Source organism: Hyperoodon ampullatus, assembly GCF_949752795.1.
Source record: "Hyperoodon ampullatus genome assembly, chromosome: 2".
Lineage (NCBI taxonomy): Eukaryota > Metazoa > Chordata > Mammalia > Artiodactyla > Ziphiidae > Hyperoodon > Hyperoodon ampullatus.
The window spans coordinates 103651941-103675937 of record NC_136915.1 but is presented as its reverse complement, the minus strand read 5'-3'; the positions used below and the strand labels follow the sequence as shown (position 1 = coordinate 103675937).

General features: G+C 41.0%; 1 protein-coding gene across 1 annotated transcript in view; it reads right to left on the bottom strand.

Annotated features, from left to right (window-relative positions):
- Nucleotides 1-356: 356 nt before the first annotated feature.
- Nucleotides 357-23997, bottom strand: part of SLC22A15 (solute carrier family 22 member 15) — a gene marked incomplete at its 5' end in the record, with an annotated part of 79454 nt that continues 55813 nt past the window's right edge. Inside the window, 6 exons of the mRNA XM_079698583.1 lie at nt 357-571; nt 3022-3395; nt 3716-3904; nt 5986-6058; nt 7912-8032; nt 21786-21871. Of these exons, the coding sequence (XP_079554709.1) occupies nt 3306-3395; nt 3716-3904; nt 5986-6058; nt 7912-8032; nt 21786-21871 (559 nt within the window). The 3' untranslated portion in view covers nt 357-571; nt 3022-3305. The remainder of the gene's footprint in view (nt 572-3021; nt 3396-3715; nt 3905-5985; nt 6059-7911; nt 8033-21785; nt 21872-23997) is intronic.

Sequence of the window (23997 nt, the reverse complement as noted above, 5' to 3'; positions counted from 1 at the left end):
CTGATATGTTCTGTAAGAACAAAAGGTCTACATTTTATAATTCTTTATCATATTCACAAGAAACCAAAATACCTGCATTTTATTTTGTTAAAAAAATCCTTTATACGTATCCAATTTAAGAATAATCTAGTAAGAATTAGTAATGGAAGAGTAAGTCCTATTAGAAAGCTGCAGTTTAATTCAGTTTAATTAGTAGAGAGAATTATTTCAACATGTTTTCGTTAGGAATATGAATCTATTAAAAGTACCTTTATCAATTTGACCTCCATAAAAATACTTGCCCAGATTACATTTACTTAAGTAGTGTACCAGAAACTTTCATTTGCTTCTTATTTCTTGTATTTTATTTGTTCATTTTTAAGTACTAAAGAATGTCTACGTTGCTTGAAATCAGCCAAATGACAAATACTGCATTTTCAATGGGCAGTGGTTTTAACTCAACAATCAGGAAACTACAAAACAGTTTCTTTCAACATATCCATGTGGTGCCAGGGTTCTGGACAAGCTGTTGATAAGACCTTTGACCCTGGAAGCCCTGGAATTTCTTATGTGTCTTATGGTTTTCTTGCTGCTAAAAGGAGAAAAGAAATTTAATTTTGAATACAATAAAAAATTTAAAAGGATACCTTTTACAGATCATCTGAACAAACAAAATGTTACCAGTAAGAGTTTTCTAATAACTTAATCAATACAAATATGCTCATGTGCACCATCTCTACAATCACTATTTTTCAACAGTTAATAGCAAAAGGAAAAAATCTGTTTTTATAAAAGGCAAAGGGATGAAGAAACAGTAATTATTTTTTTAAATTAATTTATTTTTGGCTGTGTTGGGTCTTCGTTGCTGCGTGCAGGCTTTCTCTAGTTGCGGCGAGTGGGGGCTACTCCTCGTTGTGGTGCGCAGGCTTCTCATTGCGGTGGCTTCTCTTGTTGTGGAGCACGGGCTCTAGGCATGCGGGCTTCAGGAGTTGTGGCACGCGGGCTCAGTAGTTGTGGCTCATGGACTCTAGAGCACAGGCTCAGTAGTTGTGGCGCATGGGCTTAGTTGCTCCGTGGCATGTGGGATCTTCCTGGACCAGGGCTCAAACCTATGTCCCCTGCATTGGCAGGTGGATTCTTAACCACTGTGCCACCAGGGAAGTCCCCAAAACAGTAATTATTAAACTCTGCCAAAAGACCATCTAGGAAGAAGCAAAATTTAGTGACACATCTGATGTGAGCAGCTGATAGCCCAGCCTTAGCAACGTGTTCAAACTGTGTACCCTTCCTTCCCTTCTTCTACCCTGGAGCTGGGAAAAGAGAACACCCAGGGGCAGAACTAATGGAATCCTCAGTTATCTAGCCAGAGGCAGAGGGAACCCCAGTGCCAATAGAAAGATGGATTCCCAGTTGGTCTTCAAAGAGAACAAAGCCATGACACTGGTTGTCTCTGGGTGTTGGGCCTATGAGTAATACATTTTTAAACTTCTAGTTTCCACATGTTTTTATAATGGGATTATTACTCTTATAATGCAAAGAGGGCTCCAACCAACCAAGAATCACCTATGTGTTGGTTTCTTGTTTTACGTTTAACTTCACGACGAAGAGCTTCTAAGTGTCCTTGTAAGTTCTTCCTTTCTTCCTCTCTTGATGGTGGGCAGGGTCTCCATTTCCCAGAGAAAGACAGCGAGATTCCACATTTGGGGGTTTGGGTCAGATTTGCCTGTGATTTACAAAAATGATACTGGGAGGAGTTTTACAATTTCCCTGATGGCTAGAAACAGTAATACTGTGTTCTGGGCACAGCAGCGAGAAATAAACAGTAGTAGAGATGGCCCCTATTCATAAAGAGCCCACTACATAATCAAGGGCATGAAGGACATAAAAATACTTTAACAAAGGTACAAGCTGGTATAGTGCAAACCAAGAGGTCAATGGAAGAGGACAGGAGAGGGCTGGAGCCAATGCGAGGTGAGTCCTCCAAGATTTCCAGAAACAGACTCAGTGATGACTTCTCTTCATCTCCAGTTAAATTTCTTTTTCTCCAAGGGATTAACAGAAATGGAAATTCTGAAAACACAGAAATTTTCCCAGTTGGGAAAGTGACCTAAAGCAACACTGTCCAAACTTGTTGACTCCAGGTTAACACTCCTATTTGAGATAATACTCAGGTTTCATGGGAAACACTTTCAGCACATGATTTTAGGAAACTGAGTACGACTCTGATTTGAAAGCTGGCAGTACTTAATGAAAACCAACATTTACTAGGAAATTACTGAGTCTTCCATTCTAGCTAACCAAACAGGCTGGAGCTGATCTAGGACTAGACGAGTTCAAGTTCTTAAATGTTGCCCAAGCCCCTCCTTGCATAACACTGAAAACAAAACAAACAGAAAATTGTGAAAGATAATTTTCTTTTCTTCCTTATTGAAAACAGCACTTTTTTTTTCCTTTTTAACATCCAAAGTCTTGACATGTCACTTTTTAACTGCCCTCCCCCTTTATAAAACTTCGTCATTTACTGGGCATGGTTTGGAAGTTATTGCTGGTACTAGAATCTGAGATGGAAATTTTTCTCCAGGTGCACACAAGTGGGAACTGAAGAAATTACACAATTCGAGTATCAAAGGGAGCTGCCAGGGAGAGGCAGCCACACCTCGGACCCTGAACATTACTCTGGTGCAGCTGGCTTTTCCTAGAGGGTCATCTGTGGGACTGACTGAAAGCACAGGGAGCTCAAGCCAATCACTGGGCCAGGAACCAAGCTAGGGGCCCAAATTTCATCCGTTGGGATGAAGGTGGAGGGCCTCAGGCCACACAAATGACCTCTCAGTGCTTTTCTTCTGGCACAAAAAATGAATGAAATGCTAACACCAACCTGCCTCAAAAGATTCCTGGTGAGGAACAACTGAGAGGGGCGGATGTCAAATTTGGTGGACAGATTACGCGTTAATGGTGAGAAGAAATTTTACATATTTGCCTTTAGGTCACAATGGAGTTGAAAGGCAATGTAATCAAACTTCTAGAAACAAATGAGCTTACCACTCTGGCATGTGGACTTCAGCAATCTGGCCAGAGGTCATGATTTTGAGCTAAACCCGAATGGTGGGCAGTTAACAACTATTCACTTGATGCAGTGATGTCCTGTTTCTTGAAATCTCTTCTCCAACTTCCTTGGTGCCTAAAAAACATCAGGCCACACTGAGTACCTTCGATGTTTGTTCAAGCCTATCTTTCCACAGCTCCCTTCAGTTTCCTGGGAGAACCTGCCCTCGTTGGAGGCAGAGAAGATGACCCTCTGCGTCTGAGGAGGAATCTGGGGCACGTCACTTGATCATCTGTGTCTCTTCATCCGCATCGTAAAACTCTTCCTCTTCCTCACTCTCACTCCCTAAAGGGCTCTCCTTGTCCACAGACTAAAGCAGGAAAGGAGAAAAGGGCAGGGAAATGATGTCATGACATTTCTAAAATTAAATTACTGTCTAGCATTCAACTGACAAATGTACACTGATGACATTTATTCCCCTAAGAATTAGCCCCTAAAGTGTTCTAAGAAAGCTAATAAATCATCTTTATTTCTCTGACAATCAGCTGCTATCAGGTCCCACCTTTTTTTCCCAGCAGTTTTGCTCAGTTCTATTTAATATAACCAGATATTCTTTTTTTTGTTCTTTTCCCCCAAAACTATCATCATTCGAATGGTAAATCTGAATGACTAAGAAAAATTCCATCATACCTGAGGGGGATCCAAGGTCTGTAAAGATAACGCCTCCTCCCCCAGCCTCCGATATGAGTACACCTGAAGGTCAGAAAACGTCTCTAGCAATGGACTGTTAAGGGTTTCTGGCAATAATAAACTCAGGAGGCCTGAGGTCAGCCCCGTGGCTCCAAAGACAATGAAGGGTAAAGACCACTGCACGTACTTCTATGGGGGCAGGGAGTGGAATGAAAACAAACAAAAACTCAGTGTTAGTTTCCTAGCAGATGACATCAGCAGTCTTATGACCCAGGACCTGCCATGTTTACTGTCCAGGTCCTGCCTCCTCACTAGAATACACCAGAAAGCCCGTCTTCTTTCCCCTTAGAGAATTACCCCAGGAAACCAGAGCCAGTCCTCAGGCACAGAGACAGGAGTGAGCAGATCAAAAGGACAGAGCTGGCCTGTGGAGCAGACACAGCAGACAGTTCATGCACGGGCTGGGGACTGTGGGTAAGGGGCTTGGCTGTCTGAGCAGGGCAGACACACGACCAGAGTGCGTGGTGAGTCGGACACTCAGCTTCCACTCCAGGTCGAGTGGCCTGCAGCAGTGATCTCCACACACAGGAGACACCCCACATATTTGCTGACAATGACGAACTTTAACGTTCTCAACCCTGGAATGGGCCAAACAGTCCCACATATGTGTTCTGATTCACTAAGCACCAGAACTGAGAGGCACGGGGCTTAAAGGTGTAAACACCCTGAAAAGGAAGAGAAAGGCCTAGAGAAACCTATACACATGGTTTGGACATGGTAGCGGGCCGGTCCAAAAGACGTTCTCAGGAAAATTTAAATACAAACATACAATTTCAAGGATAACACCAAGATTCTTGCAGGACGGGGCTCTGGGGGATTTCTGAGCTGATTACCATTCCTGAGTTCCTGCACAGGAGCCACCCAGCTTTATCACCTTCCGGTTTGGGCTTCCAAATTCGGTGGCTAGTTAGGATGTCCCTTCTGATCATCTTTTCCTGATTTTTCAAAGGTGAAGAGATGATGGAGGAGGAGAGGGAGGCATGGGGAGGGGACAGGAGGGGGACGAAAAACTCTGACCTCCGGCCCCCCGCGTGCAAACATGTGCCCAGAACTATGGGCCTGTTGTTGAATCAAGGGGAACGTTCACCTCTTCTCAACTTAGTGGGACTCAGGGAAGACACAGCGCTGGGTGTTATAATGTTCTAGGACAGCGGTCCAAAGTCGGGCATCATTAATGATAAACACCTAGTGTTGGACACATTTTGCAAAATGGAACTAATATGACTCCTTCCTAAGAAGGGTCTTGTGATCTAAAATTGAGCATGATAGTGGGAGGCAGCCACACAGCATAGGGAGATCAGCTCTGTGCTTTGTGACCACCTAGAGGGGTGGGATAGGGAGGGTGGGAGGGAGGGAGACGCAAGAGGGAAGAGATATGGTGATATATGTATATGTACAGCTGATTCACTTTGTTATAAAGCAGAAACTAACACAGCATTGTAAAGCAATTATACTCCAATAAAGATGTGGGAAAGAAAAAAAAAAGAAAATTGAGCATGAAACACAGAGAAATACTCAGAAAAAGGAAGTGTATCCCACTTCCTCAAGAAAAGGCTACAGTGGCATTTCAGAGACGTCCTGTACTAGGATGAGGCGAGTAGTTGCCTGAGTGATGAGCAATTGTCTCCAGAACAGGCTCAAAGCCCCACGTCAAACCTAATCACGCTTCAACAAGTCTTGGCTGGGAAAGTCCTAGAGGAGACCAAGCAGAGACGTGCACAGGGGCTCCATGGGATCTTTCTCAGAACATGGACATTTTGAGATTGGATGGAGTTTACTTTATCTCCCTTTCACCTTCTTCTCTTCTAATTTTCTTTTCCGAGTGGTGTGCTGTGTTCTCTGTTATTTAATACAGGATACCAATGCCTACAGCATACGGTTGTGGTGAAGACTGCATGATATGATGTATGTAAAGGGCTTAGCACAGAGCTCAGCACACAGCAGGAACTTAGGAAATGTTCACTAATCAACTAACGTACAAATGGGGACAGGAAGGGGCAGGCTGGCATTAGCTAACTCTCTAATGAATACAGCCAATCCCTGGGAAGGGTCCATCTGCCCTCATCGATCCTTAATCTAAAAGGCACAAGGTGCACATTTGTGTCAGGCTGATCTTAAAACGGCAGCTGTTTGTTACCTCTTTCTACTCAAAAGCACATACATTTCCAAAGCAGAGAATCAAGAAAAACAAACTAGGAGTACAAACCAACCAGTGAGGGGATGAAGGGAGCAATAATCCCACCAACTCGGGAGAACATGGAACAAGCTCCAAGCCCAACATTCCTGAAAGGCAAAAGGAAAAGGAAAAAAAAAGTCAGTAAGTCCTAGGGGGACAATTTAAAGACTCTAAGGGATAGTGGGCTCAGAATAACAAATCCCAAAGTGGAAGTGCAGGATGCTACAGAGCAGTACTGCCCACTAGAACTTTCTGTGATGCTGCAAATGTTCTGTACTCGCCCTGTCCAATACAGAAGCCCCCAGACACAGGCAGCTACTGAGAGCTCAATGCAACTAAGAATGAGGAACTGAATTTTTAATTCATTTCATTTTAATTAATTTAAACTTAAATAGCCACATGTGATATTGGACAGTGCAGGTATGGAAGTCGTTGCAGAAATGAGCATGTGAATATTTCTTGTTAAATGTTCTCCTGGGTTCTCATGTCTTAGGTCTCTTATCAGTTAAAACATCCATAGAAGAACCAGGGTTTAATGATCTAAAGTCCGCCCATTTCTTTAAACTCAACTAATTAACTATGAAAGGATCAGGCATATAAATAGGAATTGATTGGACATATAGTCTCAGGAAACCAAGAACATTACCTTCTTGCGGAATGTGGGTGGCAAGGAGTGGGAGGAAATGAGAATGATAGTGATTATAGGTAGGGTGACCGTACAGCACCCTGTTATCCCAGCCGAATTGTTAATAATGCCCACATTCGCTCTCAAAAGTGTCCCAGTTTGGAACTAACCGGTCACCCTAGTTTTATAGGCAATAGCCAGAGAAAGCAGGTTCTGGGAATAATCAGGGAATGACAAGCCAATCACAGACGACCTGATCTCTTACTGGGAAAAAGGCAGACAGAACCATTACGCTTCTTGCATGGATAAGGGAAAAAGAAGGATCTTTTTGGAATGATCCTCAAAAAAAGACTGGGAAAATGCCGACTGGGGGACTATGGTCCAGCCCACAGAGGCCGTTCTCTAAAGACTAAGCTGCATCCCTGCCCTTCAAATTTAGGTTTGTTTTTTTGTTTTCAGACTTATTTTATGAGGGGAAACTTAGGATGGAATATGTTGGGTTTTTTGGTTTTGTTTCTGAATATGTTATTTTTGATATAAGCACGTCCTACTCATTGAAAACTACCTTTAACAACTAATATGTAAATATAATATTCACTTATAACTATAGGGAATTATCTTTATTTATTTATTTATTTATTTTTGGCTGCACTGGGTCTTTGTTGCTGCCCGCGGGCCTTCTCCAGTTGCGGCGAGTGAGGGCTACTCTTTGTTGCGGTGCATGGGCTTCTCATTGCAGTGGCTTCTCTTGTTGTGGAGCACAGGCTCTAGGCACGCGGGCTTCAATAGTTGTGCCATGTGGGCTCAGGAGTTGTGGCGCACGGGCTTAGTTGCTTCGCGGCGTGTGGGATCTTCCCGGACCAGGAATTGTACCTATGTCCCCTGCGTTGGCAGGCGGATTCTTAACCAGTGCACCACCAGGGAAGTCTCATCTTTTTTTAAATGTGTATTTTTTGTGCTAAAATATAGGCTCTTTGATAACAGGGACCTTGTCTCCTGGTCCATTGTGTACCTGACACAGGAGGGTTGACTGAATAACTCACATGCACTGAAATAAAAATGACATCTGAGCACTATTTGGGTGATGGGATACGTTTAGTGTAGAGTACTTCTCTCAAGATTGACAGGGAATTCAGCCCAAGATAAAGTTACGTTTTCCTCAGCCAAGTGGGCAAGAGCAGTCTCCACAGGTTCTGGGCTCACAACTGCTTGCTGAGTTACTGCAAGCCCACACTCGCTGTGCTCCAGGTGAAGTGAGGACCATGCCTCTGTCAATGCAAACATCTACAACAGAATTCAGGACATGGGAAGGAGAAGTCTGTGTGTGAGGCATACCTGATGACCGTGGGGTACAGCTCCGAGGTGTAGATATACACGACATTGAAGGCAGCGCTGATGGTCAGCTTCCCCAGCAGGGACAAGGAATGGCTGTTCACCACTGCGAACACACCTGTGTCTGAGGAGGACAAGTGCCACATCTGTGAGGTCCTCGGTGGAGAAAAATTCATCTAAGTGACACACTTAACTCTGAAGGAGCGAGAGACATTTGTGATGATCCCAAACAGTGAAGAGGTCATATAACCAGACACACATTCAGAAGGTTTAGTCATCACACACAGCACACAGCAAATATTTCTCAGCATTTTGGCCATCCCCAGGAAATCTTACACAGTGGCTGTCGTGATGTGTGATTAAACCTGCACAACCTAAATGTCCATCAAGAGATGAATGGATAAAGGAGATGTGATATATATACATATATACATACACACACAATGGAATACTACTCAGCCATAAAAAAGAATGAAATAATGCCATTTGCAGCAACATGGATGGACCTAGAGATTATCATACTAAGCGAAGTAAGTCACACAGCGAAAGACAAATACCATATGATATCACTTATATGTGGAATCTAAAATATGACACAAATGAACATGTCTGTGAAACAAAAACAGACTCAACAGATATAGAGAAGAGAATTGTGGTCACCAAGGAGGAGGGGTGGGGGAGGGAAAGATTGGGAGTTTGGGATTAGCAGATGCAAACTATTATATAGAGAATGGATAAACAACAAGGTCCTACTGTTTAGCACAGGGAACTATATTCAGTATCCTGTAAAAGCCATAATGGAAAAGAATATGAAAAAAGAATATATGTATAACTAAATCACTTTGCTGTACAGCAGAAATTAACACGTTGTAAATCAACTATACTTCGATAAAATTAAAAAACAAAACAAAACAAAAAAAACCCTGCAGTCACTCCTGAATGACAGAGCTCCCTGAAAACTTCTGTACTGGGGTCAAGTAAGCTTCACAGAAGTCAAGTTCCACCTATCTAAGGGTATTACTTGCCTCTCCTTTCTTCCCAACCTCATTCAACAATCAATGATGTAAAAGGTTGATCAGCATGACAAGCCCTGACACATGAGAGGAGTGTCTCAAAAAACTCCTATCTTCAGTTTGCATTCCTTGGTGTTCCATTGTAAAGATAAGGAATAATCCCACTAAACTACTACCGGAAGATATAAAACATTAACGTTCTTTAAAGAACAAGACTCTAAATGTGGAACTACTTTTCATCTTTCCTCCTCCCCAACTTATTACTTGAAGATTACTAATCAATAATGATATTTCAGTTTCTTAATGTAACGTTTTTTACATAAAATCCAAAAATACAGTTTATGCTAGTTCACATCCCCATCAAAAATGCTATCAAGGGCTTCCCTGGTGGCGCAGTGGTTGAGAGCCCGCCTGCCAATGCAGGGGACATGGGTTTGTGTCCCGGTCCGGGAAGATCCCACATGCCGCGGAGCGGCTGGGCCCGTGAGCCGTGGCCGCTGAGCCTGCGCGTCCGGAGCCTGTGCTCTGCAACGGGAGAGGCCACAACAGTGAGAGGCCTGCGTACCGCAAAAAAAAAAAAAAAAAAATGCTATCAATTGTCCAGTGGTTCTTTCCTTTATTAATACTCTCTTCTCTGGGATCTTACAATTTAATTATTCCCTTTCAAACATATTTAACCTCTCCCCTTCAGCAACCCACTAGGCCATAACCTTCAAAATAACAGTTTTCTTCTCCTTGGAAAAAGCAAAAATTCTCATTGGCTCCATTGCACTTTCTCCCCTTCACCATCAAACATCTCCAGTGAGTGACTGACCCTCCATTTCCTCAAACGCATCTGCTCTGTACATCACTACAATGTGGCCTCCAATACCATCCTCTCCTGAAACTCCTATTCTTGAAGGTCAGCAGCAATGTCCTGATCACCAAAGTAATTGCCTCTCATTCTCTTTGACATTTCTGACTAATAGAACATGCCTGTCCCTTCCTTGGGACTGCATACCTGGCCCATCCAAACCACTCTTTCCTTAAATAACTCAAATGCAATATTCTTTCCTGCCCTTGACCTCCATGGCGCCCATTTCCCAATCCATGCAAATGGCATGCTTTAGACACTCTCCTGTAGTTGCTTACTTTTCCATCTTGTCTGCCCCCAAATATATTTTGAGTTGTCTCAGGCTAAGGCCTTGTTTGTATCTGTTTCCCTCACGGCACCTCCCATAGTCTGATCACAGTGGTGCTCACTAAATATTTATTGAAAGAGTAAGTATAAGGACTATAACAGGGATTAATTTAAGTGAAAAGAATCTGTGCTTATGTTCTTTCAATGTTTGAGGAGGGAGGCACATAATATATCCCATTCCAAAATAAGTTTCACATTCCCAGCTTGACTATGAAATAAAACTTCAACTACTTTAAAGATGGCATTCTGAATACAGTGGCCCAGGCACTGCCAAACTCGACCATCTGGGGCCTTCTTCTCTTCTGCCAGGCTATTTGGAAGAATATGTCAGCAATTTTAAGTACTGAATATATTATTTTAAGCCATGAGGTGCTTCTGGAAAAAGAATCATGCTCAAGGTATAGGTCTGGACTTTTGATATCTAACAACTTCAAGTAAACCAATAATGAGGGCAAATTAAATTCATCAATGATTTTCCAGAAAACTGAGTGAGTCAGGAAGAGGTCCTGGGTGGCACTGAAGCAAACAGAAATGTGCACATTTGCTTGACCGCAAATGATCTTTGGGACTGTTTTCAACCCATACAGGATGGCACCTTCCAGAACTGTGTTGGAGATACTCTACAACATCTTTAAAACAGGTTAGGGGATTGCCATCCTGAAAATTAAATTAAAATAACATGTCGCAGAAGGCTTACCATCTAAACACCCACAAGATCCAAGGCTGGAAGATTTCTCCCCTGTGAGGCTCAGGACACTTCCAGCAGTGGCCCATCTGGGGAGCCTGGCTCCAGCCGCATACCCACAAGTGCTCCCATCAGCCTGACACCTCATCTGATGCTTGAAACTTCTCTCCTTGTTCCTGCCAGTGGAGTCTGCAGTGGCCATTTGAACCTGGGGGAACTCACTCTCTCCCAAGATAGCCCATGTCAATTTCAGACAGCTCTGTTTATTAGAAAATTACTTCTTAGCCTGCCTGTGGAGCTGCCGGTCTATCAGTCATCATGAGTTAATATTTAGGAAGGCTTTGCGGCCACTGGGCTGGTTCCCTGGATTTCTGACCTTGGTTTTTATCTGAAAATGAAATTAGATATTATTGGCTATTATCAATGTATGTTCAAAGTGACTGTTTAGGAAAAAAGAGTGATTTAAAAGGAAAAATTAAGCTCAATTATCTTTGGGAGAAAAAAAAGGGAATTTTCAAACCATTTGTATTCTTCAAAGTACTGAACTTCAGGGGTTTTAAGTTGATTCCAATGATGAAGATACTACGGACATCATTTTCAGAACTAGTTACCTGAAGTTTTCTCAGAGTCCACTAGGATCACCAGAACAAAATACCTCAGTATGTTACAGTCACATTTCACTGACCCAAATAAGAAAAATTAAACTTAATCATCCACTTCATTCACTGGGTGATTATAGTAAATTTTTATTGTTATGAATATGTTAAAAATCTTTAAGACAGCTGTAGGTCCTGTACTATGATACATAAGTTGGGCAAAGAACCACAATTCATTTTGCTTTCCTTTGGCTTTTTTCTAAAGAAAAATACCACATATGCCGAAAATTCTGTCACTACAGTTTTGCCATTTCTAGAATTTCACATGAATGAAATAATTCAGTTTGTAGGCTTTTGTGCCTGGCTTCTTTTAGTTAGCATAATGCTTTTGAAATTCATCCACATTGCTCCCTGCATCAGTAGGTCATAGCTCATTGCTTTGTTGTTGGTGAGTAATTCACTGTATGGATATAACACAATTTGTTTATCCATTCCTCAGCTGAGGGGCATTTGGGTTCCTTCCAGTTTGGGGCTATTATTAATAAAGCTACTATGAACATCAAAGTCCTTTTGTGGATCTCTGTTTCTGCTTCTTTTGGGTAAAGTTTAATCAGACAGTAAATTTATGTTTCTCTTTAAAATAAGCTGCTAATGTTATCCAAAGTCTCTGTACTATTTTACATTTCTATCAGCAGTGTATGAGAGTTCCAGTTCTTTCTTATCACTGCCAACATTTGGTATGGTCAGTCTTTTTAATTTTAGCCATTCTAATAGGTGTGCAGTGGTATCTCATTGTGGTTTTAATTTCCATTTCCCTAATGTCTAATGATGTTGAACATCTTTTCCCATGCTTATTTTCCATATTTATATTTCCATATTTATATTTTGCAGAAGTGTCTATTTAAACCTTTTTCCCATTGTTTTTTCATTACTGAACTGTAAGAGTCCATTCTATCTTCTGGGTACAAGTTCTTTATCAGGTATACGTTTTACAAATATTTTTCCCAGTCTGTGCTTTGCTTTTCATTTCCTTAATAATGTCTTTTAAAAAGCAAAAGTTTTAATTTTGATGAAGTCTAAGTTATGAACTTTTTTGTGTGCTTTTTGCGTCATATTTAAGAAATCTTTGCCCAAAGGCACTGAGATTTTCTTCCATGTTCTCTTTTAGAAGTTGTGTAGTTTTAGCCTTTATACTGTCGACTGAAAAAAAAGAAACACAACCTAAAAGTTGACAATTATGTTTTATTCCAGGGACACACTGAGAACTTACAACTGGGAGACAGCCTCTCAGATAGTTCTGAGGGACTGTTCTGGAGAGTAAGAGAGGACCCAGGATATATAGGAGTTTTTGCAAAAAAAGTCAGGTAGTCAGAACATCAAAAGATTACTGCCAGTTAAGGAAAAAACAGATATCTCAGGTTAATGAGTTTAGCACTTTTCTATGCATGGGAAAATGCAAGAATCTGGGCTCACTGAAATCATTCTTTTGATATGCACCTTAACTATCTAGGGCCAATATCCTGTTTTCTCCATCCTGAATCACCTCAGGGTGCATCACAGGGATAACCGATATGGTGGCTGATGGTCTGATGGCTGCAACATCCTTTGTTTACTGATATGGCTGGTGATTCTTTCTCCACAACATTTAGACATACCATTCATTTCAAGTGAATTACTGCATATGATGGGATGTGCAGGTTGAAGATAAATTTTTTACATATGGATATCCAATTATTCCAGCATGGTTTATTGAAAAGATTGTCTTTTCCTCACTGAATTGACTTGTCATCAAAAATCAACTGACCATGTATATTTTTCTCTATGTGTGTTATGATTGAATGAAACATTTTAAAAACGTGAATAAAATCTCAGCCCCCTCAAAAATAAAATAAAAATCAAATGACCATATATATAGGTCTATTTCATATTCAATTCTATTATCTATGCATCCACCATTATGCCAATATCACAGTCTTTTTTTTTTTTTTTTTTTTTTTTAAATTTTCAGGCCATGCTTTATGGCTTGTGGGATCTTAGTTCCTCAACCAGGTATCGAACCCAGGCCACAGCAGTGAAAGTGCCGAGTCCAGGGAATACCACTACTGTCTTAACATAATTTTGTAGTAAGTTTTAAAATCAGTTGGGATAAAGTCCTCCAACTTAATTTTTCTTGGTAAAAATTATTTTGGATATAATTTGCAGTTCCACAAAAATTTTAGTATTAACTTGTCAGTATCTATCAGCAAAAAGAAGCCTGGGGGAAATTTTATTGGGATTGTGCTGAAGGTAGATTGATTTGGGGAGAACTGACATCTTAGTATTTTCTGATCCTTGAGCATGGTAAGCTCTTCATTTATTTTATTATTACCATTACCACCAATTCATTTATTTAGTCTTCTTTAACTTCTCTCATCAATGTTATATATTTTACAGTTTTCTATAGGTCTCATACATATTTTTAAGTTTCTATTCCTAAATATTTCATTTTTTATTTTTTATAAATGGCATTGTTTTACTTCAATTTTTAATTGTTTGTTGTTAATATATAGAACTAAAATTATGTGTCAAAAGACTCTGCTAAACTCATTTCTTAATTCTAATAGACTTTTTTTTAGGATTTTCTATGGAGACAATCATGAAGTCTTGTGAATAAAGACAGTTTTAGTTCTTCCTTTTCATTTTGGATCCCCCTAATTTCTTTTTATTGCCTTGTTGTATTCACTAATAATTTCAGTACAATGCTCCAAAGAAGTGGCAAGAATGGATATCCTTGCCTTTTTCCCAGTCTTAGGGAACAAGCATTTAGTTTTTCACCATTAAACGTGATGTTAGCTGTAGGTTTTCCTTTATCAGGCTAAGGAAACTTCTACTTGCTGCTAGTTTTTGTAAAGAATGGGTGTTGAAACCTGACAAGTGCTTTTCCTACTTGTATTGAAATGATCAGATTATTTTTTTTTTCTTTTTGGTCTTTTAATATGGTGAATAACACTGATTAGCTTTTGAATGTTAAACCAACTGTGCATTTGTGGGATAAATCCTGCTTGGTCATGATGTAGTATACCTTTTTTATTCATTGTTGAATTTGCTAATGTTTAGTTAATAGATTTTTGCATCTATATTAATGAGAGATATTGGTCTGTAGTTTTCTCATAATGTCTTTGTTTGGTTTTAATATCAGGGTAATTGCTGACCTCACACACTGGGTTGGAAGAGTATTCACTCTTTTTTTTTATTTTCTGGAAGAATGTGTAGAATTATATTATTTCTTCCTTATGTGTTTCATAATTTACCAGTGAAGCCATCTGGGCCTGGAATTCTCTTTGTGGGAATGTTTTAAACTACAAATTAGATATCTTTACTGGATAAAGGGTTATTCAGGTTATCTATGGTTTTGTACACTTTGGTAGTTTGTATCTTTCAAGGAATCTATCCATTTTACCTAAGTTGAATTTATTGGCATAAAAATGTTTATAATATTCCCTTATAAATGTCTATAGTTTCTGTAATGATGTCCCTCTTTCATTCCTGATACTGGTAATCTGTTTCTTCTTTCTTTTTCCTTTATTAGTGTGGCTAGTGGCTTATTGATTTTATTGATCTCAAACAACCAGCTTTTGGTTTCATTGATTTTTCTCTATTATTTTCATGTTTTTATTTTATTGATTTTTACTTATATTTATTATTTCCTTCCTTTTGCTTACTTTGTGTTTAATTTGTCAGTCTTTTTTTTTTTTAATTTGCCTTCTATTCTCTTAAGGGAGATGCTTAGATCATTGATTTGAAAACTTCCTTTTTTCTGATACTTTTTTTTTTAAATTTATTTTTGGCTGTGTTGGGTCTTTGTTGCTGCACGTGGGCTTTCTCTAGTTGTGGCGAGCAGGGGCTACTCTTCATTGCAGTGTGTGGGCTTCTCATTGTGGTGGCTTCTCTTGTTGCGGAGCATGGGCTCTAGGCACACGGGCTTCAGTAGTTGCAGCACACGGGCTCAGCAGTTGTGGCACACTAGCCCTAGAGCTCGCGATCTTCAGTAGTTGTGGCGTGGCTCAGTAGTTGTGGAGCGCAGGCTCAGTAGTTGTGGCTCACAGGCTCTAGACCACAGGCTCAGCAGCTGTGGCACAGAGGCTTAGCTGCTCTGCAGCATGTGGGATCTTCCCGGACCAGGGATTGAACCTGTGTCCCCTGCATTGGCAGGCAGATTCTTAACCACTGTGCCACCAGGGAAGCCCGATACATTTTTTAATTATACAAATTTCCCTCTAAGAGCTGCTTTACTGCATCCCATAAACTCAACATGTTGTACTTTAATTATTGTTTAATTAAAATTTTTCTAATTTCCTTTCTGATTTCTTCTTTGACCCATGTGTTTTTAGAAGAATGTTTTTTGAAATCCAAGTATTTGAGGATTTCCTGAAAGCTTTCTGTTACTGATTTCTACTTTAATTCCATTATGGTCAAAGAACTTATTTTTGTAAGATTTCAATCCTTTTAAATTTATTGAAACTTGTTTTATGGCCCAGAACATGGTCTCTCTTGGTACATGTTCTGGGTGTGCACTTCAGACAGAATGCATATTCTGCTGTTTTAGGTAGTGTGTCTGACAAATGACAATTAGGTTATGTAGGCTATTTAAGTCTCCATATCCTAATTCTTTTCTGTCAGTTTTTCTATCAGTCATTGAGAGAGAGTACTGAAATATCCAACTGTAATGTTGATTTGTCTATTTCTCCTTTCAGTTCTGTCCATTTTGCTTCCTGTGCTTTGAATGTTATCAGACACACACATAATCAGGATTGTAACATCTTCTTGATGAACTGACCACTTTCTCATAATGCGTTTATAGTTTTCATCAAATCTGGAAAGTAGTAGACCATCATTTCTGCAAGTATCTTTGTTTTTTACTTCCTTCTCAGGTTCCAATTGCATAACTGTTGGGCTTGGTGTTGTCCTACCACTTTTGTTTGTTTCATTCTGCAGCTTCTTTTGTTATATCTTCCTCACTGATCTTTTCTTCTGTGGTTCATCTCATCTACTGCCTTTTTTATATATATAATGTATGTTTCATCCCTAGATGTAATGTGTGCCTCTTTTTCTATCTTCTCTTTCTCTGCTCATTATTATCTTGCTTTCTTCTACCTTCGTAAACATATGCAGTATATTTATAATAGCTGTTTTAAGGTCCCTGCCTCCTCATTCTATTGTCTGTGTCATTTTTGGTTCTGTTTCTATTGACATTTCTCCTGGTTGTAGGAGGTATTTTCCTGCTCATTTGCATGCCTGGTAATACTGACTGGATGCCAGAGGTTGTGAATGTTACACTGTTAGGTGCTGGATTTTATTGTATTCCTTTACATATTGTTGCTCTTTTTCCTGGAATGCAGTTAAGTTACTGGGAATCACTTGATCCTCTGAATTTTTTAAGCACTTTTAGAGCAAGCTCTGCTATAGCAGAATAGCCTATAGTGTTGGGCTACTTTGACCCAGGAGGTCTTTGCCCAGTGCTCCACGTCTGGCTAAAGGCAACACGAACTAGACATGGCCCTAGGTTCCAGGAATTGTTCAACTTGTTCCTTTCTGGTGGCCACCTCCCCAGCCTCAGTAGCTTCCTCAAATGCATGCCCAGATCAGTAAGCAGTCAAGGGCTCAGAGATCTTCTGCAGATCTCTAGAATTTTTCCTCCATATATTCCTCTATATATCTTACTACTCTCCAGTATTTTGCCCAGGAAATTCTAGCCATATTGGCCTTCCCAAGCTTTACTATCTGTCTTATCAATTTGGTAAGAGCACCAGGATTTGCTGGGTGTCCCTTTGTGCACTGAGGCCTGGAGACCTGAGCTAGGGCACTCTTAGGGCATATCTTGTTTCATTTCTCTCAGGGATCACTTCTGTCTTCTGCAGCCTGTTGTCCAATGTCTGAAAATCAGTGTTTCTTATATTTTGTCTGATTTTATAGTTGTTTAAAACAGGAGGTTAGCTGGTCTCCTTTACTATCATAGCCTGCTAAAATTAAAGTTCCTATAGCATTCTGTTGTCAATTCTCATATGGCACCTTCTGTTTTTATTGTTTTTGTTTCTGTTTTTATGAATCATTCATTTTCCTCACTAGGTTATAAGCTCTTTGAGGCCAGGAACCAGGTCATATTTATAAATAGTACCCTGTACATAGCAGGCCCTAGAGAAGTCAAATGAATAAAGAATGGGCAGGCTGAGGTTGAACAAAGCAATGAGAGATAAAGGTTCTGCTAGAGCTGAGTCTGAGGACACTCCCTTCAACTGTGAAACTGTTTATCTAGTCATGTGCTGTGACTTCCCAGTATTCAGATTCTCTGGCAGGATCACAACTGCCAGAAACCTCCTTGCCAACCTCCTTACCCAGTGCCACCCTGATAAGCCAGGTTCTTGAACTCTGGCCAATTCCCATCAGGCCTGCCCATTGAAGAGTTAAGAATGGGTCCTAGTCAGGCAGCATTAATTCTCTAAGGCTATGGTTTTACCATGTGCAATGAATACTCCGGTCTTAAAACTCTAAGAGGACAAATAAGCATTCCCAAAAAAGCACTGATTTTAGAGTCATCGAGAGACGTGGGATCTGAATCCCAGGTGTGCTGCTTACTTGCTGTGCAACCTTGGACAAGTTGCTTGACCTACCTGAGCTTTAGTTTCCTTAGGAAATGGGGATAAGAGGTAATACCTCTATGTATGAAGAGAACCCAGCACATAGTTAACACCTAATAAGTGGTCGCCAGGGGACTTCCCTGGTGGCACTGTGGTTAAGACTCCTCACTCCCAATGCAGGGGGCCCCGGTTCGATTCCTGGTCAGGGAACTAGATCCCACATGCATGCTACAACTAAGAGTTCTCATGCCACAACTAAGGAGCCCGCCTGCCGCAACTAAGACCCAGCACAACCAAACAAATAATAAGTAAAATAAATATTAAAAAAAAATAAATGGTCGCCAGTATTACAGCTTAATTAGGACCCTTTAAGCAAGGATAGAGATCAGGTAAAATGTATGAGGACCAATCTGTGGAAGAAATTAGTGGCCACTTGGTAACACTGCTCCCAGGGGAGAACATTTACTTGGAGGTCAACCAGGGTGCAAATATGTACTGAATAGGATACTTTTGTCCAATAATTATCAACCATAGGCTAAGGAATGCCAAGCAATCTATTTTCTAGCTTACTGGCTGTCTCTTACAGAGGTATACCTATGTCTGTGCCTCAGACACTGAGCATCACAGTCATACGTAGATGTTAAAAAAAGAGATGGTAGGTAGAGGGCCACCTAAGTTGACAGAGAGAGCAAATGCATGTTTGGTGGGAAAAAGTGAGGGCAAATGAGCATAAGAAGCAGTGAGAAAATGAGTGGTCACCAAGCTCACATAAGATGGTAACAGACATTTTCAAACTGCTAGATCTCTTTCTTAATATATATTTATCAGAACTTTCACAACAGGTAGCCTAAACCTCGGCACTTTGAAAAAATTGAGATTTAAAAGAAAGCTATCAAAATATTTTGAAGAATAAATATGAAAGGTTCAAAGAAAGTTTAAAGAATAAATACTTTTAGCTTAAAGTAGCAAAGATTCAGGAATAGCTAGATGACTCCCTGCAAAGAGAGAAAGGATTATGCAAAGAGGGGTGACCATCTGTTCTCTATCTCTAGTGATGAATAAAATGAAAGGAAATGGGCTCAGCTGTAGTGGAAGAGGCTCATTCTAACCTTTGCGTGGCTATTAAAAATAGAAACTACTTGCTAAGGAACATTATGGAACTTCTTTCTCTGGAAATCTTCAGAAATAGACTACATCCACTTTTCTAAGTATGACAGGAATCCTGTTCCTGGGGCGCATCTGTGGGTGTGTAAGACAGATGTGCTGTGTTTGTTACTCAGTGTCCACCAAGGGCATGATCCACAAGGGGCTCAGCTGCTTGCTTAGGACAGACTGGAAGTGAGCACAGTGTGGTGACCGGTCTAGACGGGTGACCATGAATCTGCTTTCCCTTTGGGTTTGTGTAGAAAGAGCTGTGTGCAGAGGCCCAGGGTGTGGGTTACCTGGAGTACAGATACGTGGGAGAGAGGAAAGACATGAATCGGCCTGGCTTGCCGAGGTGTGACTGCTTACAGGGGCATTTAGAGTAACAAGGAAAAGTTTCTCTCTATAGAGTAATAAATAGACCACTGGATACTACAGGTAGAAAACAACTGAATTTCTAGGTTGTCCATGAGAAACAGAATCTGCTGAACTGAAAGTTGCAGTGATTTGAAGCCCATCAATGTCTTGTCCCAGACAAAGAGAACTGGGCACTTAGTTCTACAAGCCCACGGCAGGGCAACAGCTGAGGAGTTTCTCCTTTTGTTGGCACTAGCACAGGTAACAACTAAGACTTTTTTTTTTTTGTACATGAAAGAGTATTTATTGAAAACATGGTTACTGACAGGAAGCTCCTGGCTACTCTCAGGTTACAATCTTGGCTCACAACTGGAAGTGTTTTTTATTTTTGGCCTTCCATTTTATTTTCCCTCAAACATTCCATCCTAGGATAGGTAGATCTTATATAAATATATATACATGTCTGTATAAGTATGGCCTATAGTAAAGAAAACATAGTACACTCTTCATTGGGCAGTACCCACCATGCTAGGCTACCAACACTGAATGCCACTGTGCCCACGCATGTCCAAGGAGAGGGGCTGTGCGTGTGGTTTACAAGTGCTGCAGCACCAGGGAAGCCTCAATGGCAAACTTACTGAATTCTCTAGTTTCCAGGATTCCATGAAAATCACATTAAGGCTGTTCTATTTTTTTTAGTTAATTAATTTATTTATTTTTGGCTGCATTGGGTCTTCGTTGCTGTGCACAGGCTTTCCCTAGTTGTGGTGAGCGGGGGCTGCTCTTCGTTGTGGTGCACAGGCTGCTCACTGTGGTGGCTTCTCTTGTTGTGCAGCACGGGCTCTAGGTGCGCAGGCTTCAGTAGTTGTGGCATGTGGGCTCAGCAGTTGTGGCTCGCGGGCTTAGTTGCTCCACGGCATGTGGGATCTTCCCAGACCAGGGCTTGAACCCATGTCTCCTGAATTGGCAGGCAGATTCTTAACCATTGCGCCACCAGGGGAGTCCCCAAGGCTGTTCTAAATATTGAGTAAAATCCTAACTACTGAACCAATAGTGCTCTGGATTTAAGGCACAGAACTCCAGGTGGCAGCTAGCAGCACAGCAGGTATACTGGAGGGCTGCATAACTAGGACACGTGGCCTTGGAGTCTTCAGTGAGACGCTGGTACACCTGACCCTTAAGGAGAAGCGATCACCAAAGGAGCACTTAATACGTGGTGTGCTCCGACGGGAAATGAAATCGTCAGCTGCATTTCTAGTCGTTATCAAAACTTTATGTTAGGGAGTCCCCTGGTGGTCCAGTGGTTAGGACTCGGAGCTTTCACTGCCGGGGACCGGGTTCAATCCCCGGGGAACTAAGATCACACAGGCCGCACGGTGCGGCCAAAAAAGAAAAATTTATGTTAAAACATTTCACAATGATTCCCACCTGAAGAACAAGCTCCATGGTGGAACCCTGTCAAAACCCAAAAGTCCCCAAAACAGGGCTTTCATTGCACCCTATTCCCTAGCAGCAGAGAGTTTGTTATGACCCACTTCTTATGGTTGAAAATCACTGCTAAAACCACAGTTTTTGATGGTAATAGAGGGCATGTCTCAGGTGTGCTAGTGTGGAAAAGAGGCTGAGGACCAGCACTATCTATAGAATTTCTATAGAGGGGCAGAAGTCATGTTAGATATGGATGCCAAAGGGACCTTTTTTTAAAGCTGTGTTTACATAGCAAAGCTACAGATATAAAAATAGCAAGTTTCCTAAGGACGTTTTATTCACACTTTCTATAAGAATGAGAGAAGGTCAATTGTCACCAACAGTGACTATTATTCTTATTGTGCTGTTGTTATTATCAGGGTGCCTTGGGAGTACTGATGGAGACAATGAGGGGTGCTGAAGCCACCGTGGAGAACCAGTGCCTCTCATCTTCAGTCTCGTGACTGGCTGGAATGAGGAGGGCAATCTGCAGCCTTGGACAGAGTCTCCTTCTGTGCAGAACTAAATGGCCCACATCATCATCAAATAAACAACTCCAACATCACCAGTACTGCAGTCCAGACACCCCAGATGGTAGCTTAATCGCCTGAAAGAATTAATAGTGCACCTCTAAGCACATTATTCACCCAGAGAATAGTTTAGGCATTGGAAAGAATCTGGCCCATTATACCCCACACCATTGCTAAATAATATGCAATCACAGAAATGAAGCACGGCATATGGTGATCGCTCCACTATATTGAGATTCATTGTAATAAAAGTACTATTCAAAACCCTCATGTAGAAATTGGAAAGGCATACCTTTCTTTTCTGGAAGAAACATGACAATAAGACAAGCCAGTCCTCCTAGGCACAGAAATGCTGCTAATGTCCGCTTCCGACCAAACCTAAATAATACAAAGAAATTCACGTTTCCCTTGAGAATCTTATACATTCATCTGCTTCATCCCCCTAACCTTCCTTTTTAAATGTCCTCACTTTCATTATATGTTCATCTTTTCTTAAGGAGTGGGTGGCACATGTGACTGACCAGGACATAAAATAAGTAACCATCACAAAGCAAAGGAAAACTTGCTGGATGGCGGGTTTAAATCATGTGTGCAGGAAAAGAATAGGGAATCATTCTATCTATTTCTGTGAGGGCTTACTATGTTTCAGGCACTTTCTGTGCTAAAATGCTTTCTGTCTATGTTATCTTACTTAATGCTAATAATAAACCTGTAAGGCATATGCTGTTATATTCTCCATCTTCTAGAGAATAACACTGAGACATGGAGAAAGGAGTCTTCCAGCTCGTTTCATTTTCTGGTTACTTGTATCTTAAGCAGTTAAAATTTTAAACACACCTCTGTCTCTTTTAAAAAGACAAACAGAAAGAAACTCTTGTTAGTATGTCAGAAGTAAGTGAAATTTATTGCACACTTTCTTGGGAGAAATAATTTTCAAATAAGAGCTCTAGACTTAGAAGAAAGATATGAACATTAATAAGCCTTCCTTTACTAGGAGCCGGCAATGTGCTAGGTCCTGTTAGGAGCTTCAATGTTATTGTAATTTTTATAACAATTTTTTGAGGGGAATTTTATAATCCCTGGTTTAAGGATAACTACATGGAGGTTTAGCAAGGTAACTTCTCAAAGTTATAAAACTAACACGAGGCTAAGACTAGATTTGGATGCAGGTCTGCCTGATCCCCAAGGTGGTGTTCCTTCCCTCTGCTTCAGATTTTAATCCTGACTCTGGTGCGGATGCCTGGGAGACAGGGAAGGACTCAGGTCTCCAGGTTATTGTGCTTAATTTAACAGTCAGTACTGAATGCCTTTCAAGTGATAGCCATCATTCTAGGCAGGCACTAGGGATGCAAAGACACGTAGGACACACACCCCCATCGACTCTGTCCTTGTAACACTGTCCATGGTCACCAGAGGGGGTTACAGGAAGCTGTAACAGGAAGCACACCGGGGATGGTGGGAACAGATTTCTGAATACTCTGCCTGGCTCAGCCCTTGGACCATGATGAGAGCACACTCAGTCACTAACAGAGGGGTCAGCAGAGGCAACTGGGACCACCCACTAGAGAAAAGCCCTTCAATTGAACAGAATCCAAAACTGCCCTTTAAAATGCGCTGACCACAATATCCATGACGACAGCACCCAGTGCAATGTTAAAGGAATGTTGTTTTTGGTAAAAATGATGATTTCTGGAGAATGAGAAATGGCAAAATCCAACTGATTCCTAGCTCACAATTTTCAGTTGCCCTGGTCAGGGGTTCAATAACAGAAGGAATCTGAGAAAGCTGAGGAAAGGGTGCTCTATAAAAGAACTTTTAAAAAATATTTCAAAACTGTGCCCACTGACAATGAACAGCAAAAGCAGGATCTCTTCTTCCTCTCAGCAAAGTCCAGGGGATCTTAAGAGGAAAGAAAAGTCTTTTTTCGTTCCTCCAACTCTTTGTCTTGTGTAAGAGCTTCTAAATGATAGTGACTGGATCACGGAGCTCTACCTCCATCGAGTCAATATTCCCACATGTTGGGATGAACAAACCACACACAGACTGCTCAGAAACAGTTGGGTGGTAATGTCTTAATATTGGGTTAAAAACCTATGAAGACCTAAATAGACATTTCCCCAAAGAAGACGTACAGATGGCCAATAAGCACGTGAAAAGATGCTCAACATCACTAATTATTAGAGAAATGCAAATCAAAACTACATTGAGGCATCACCTCATACTGGTCAGAATGGCCATCATCAAAAAGTCTACAAACAATACATGCTGGAGAGGGTGTGAGGAAAAGGGAACCCTCCTACGCTGTTGGTGGACCACTATGGAAAACAGTATGGAGGTTCCTTAAAAAAACTAAAAATAGAGCTACAATATGACCCAGTAATCCGACTCCTGGGCATATATCTGGAGAAAACTCTAATTCGAAAAGATACACGCACCTCAATGTTCATAGCAGCACTATTTACAATAGCCAAGACATGGAAGCAACCTAGATGCCCATCAACAGA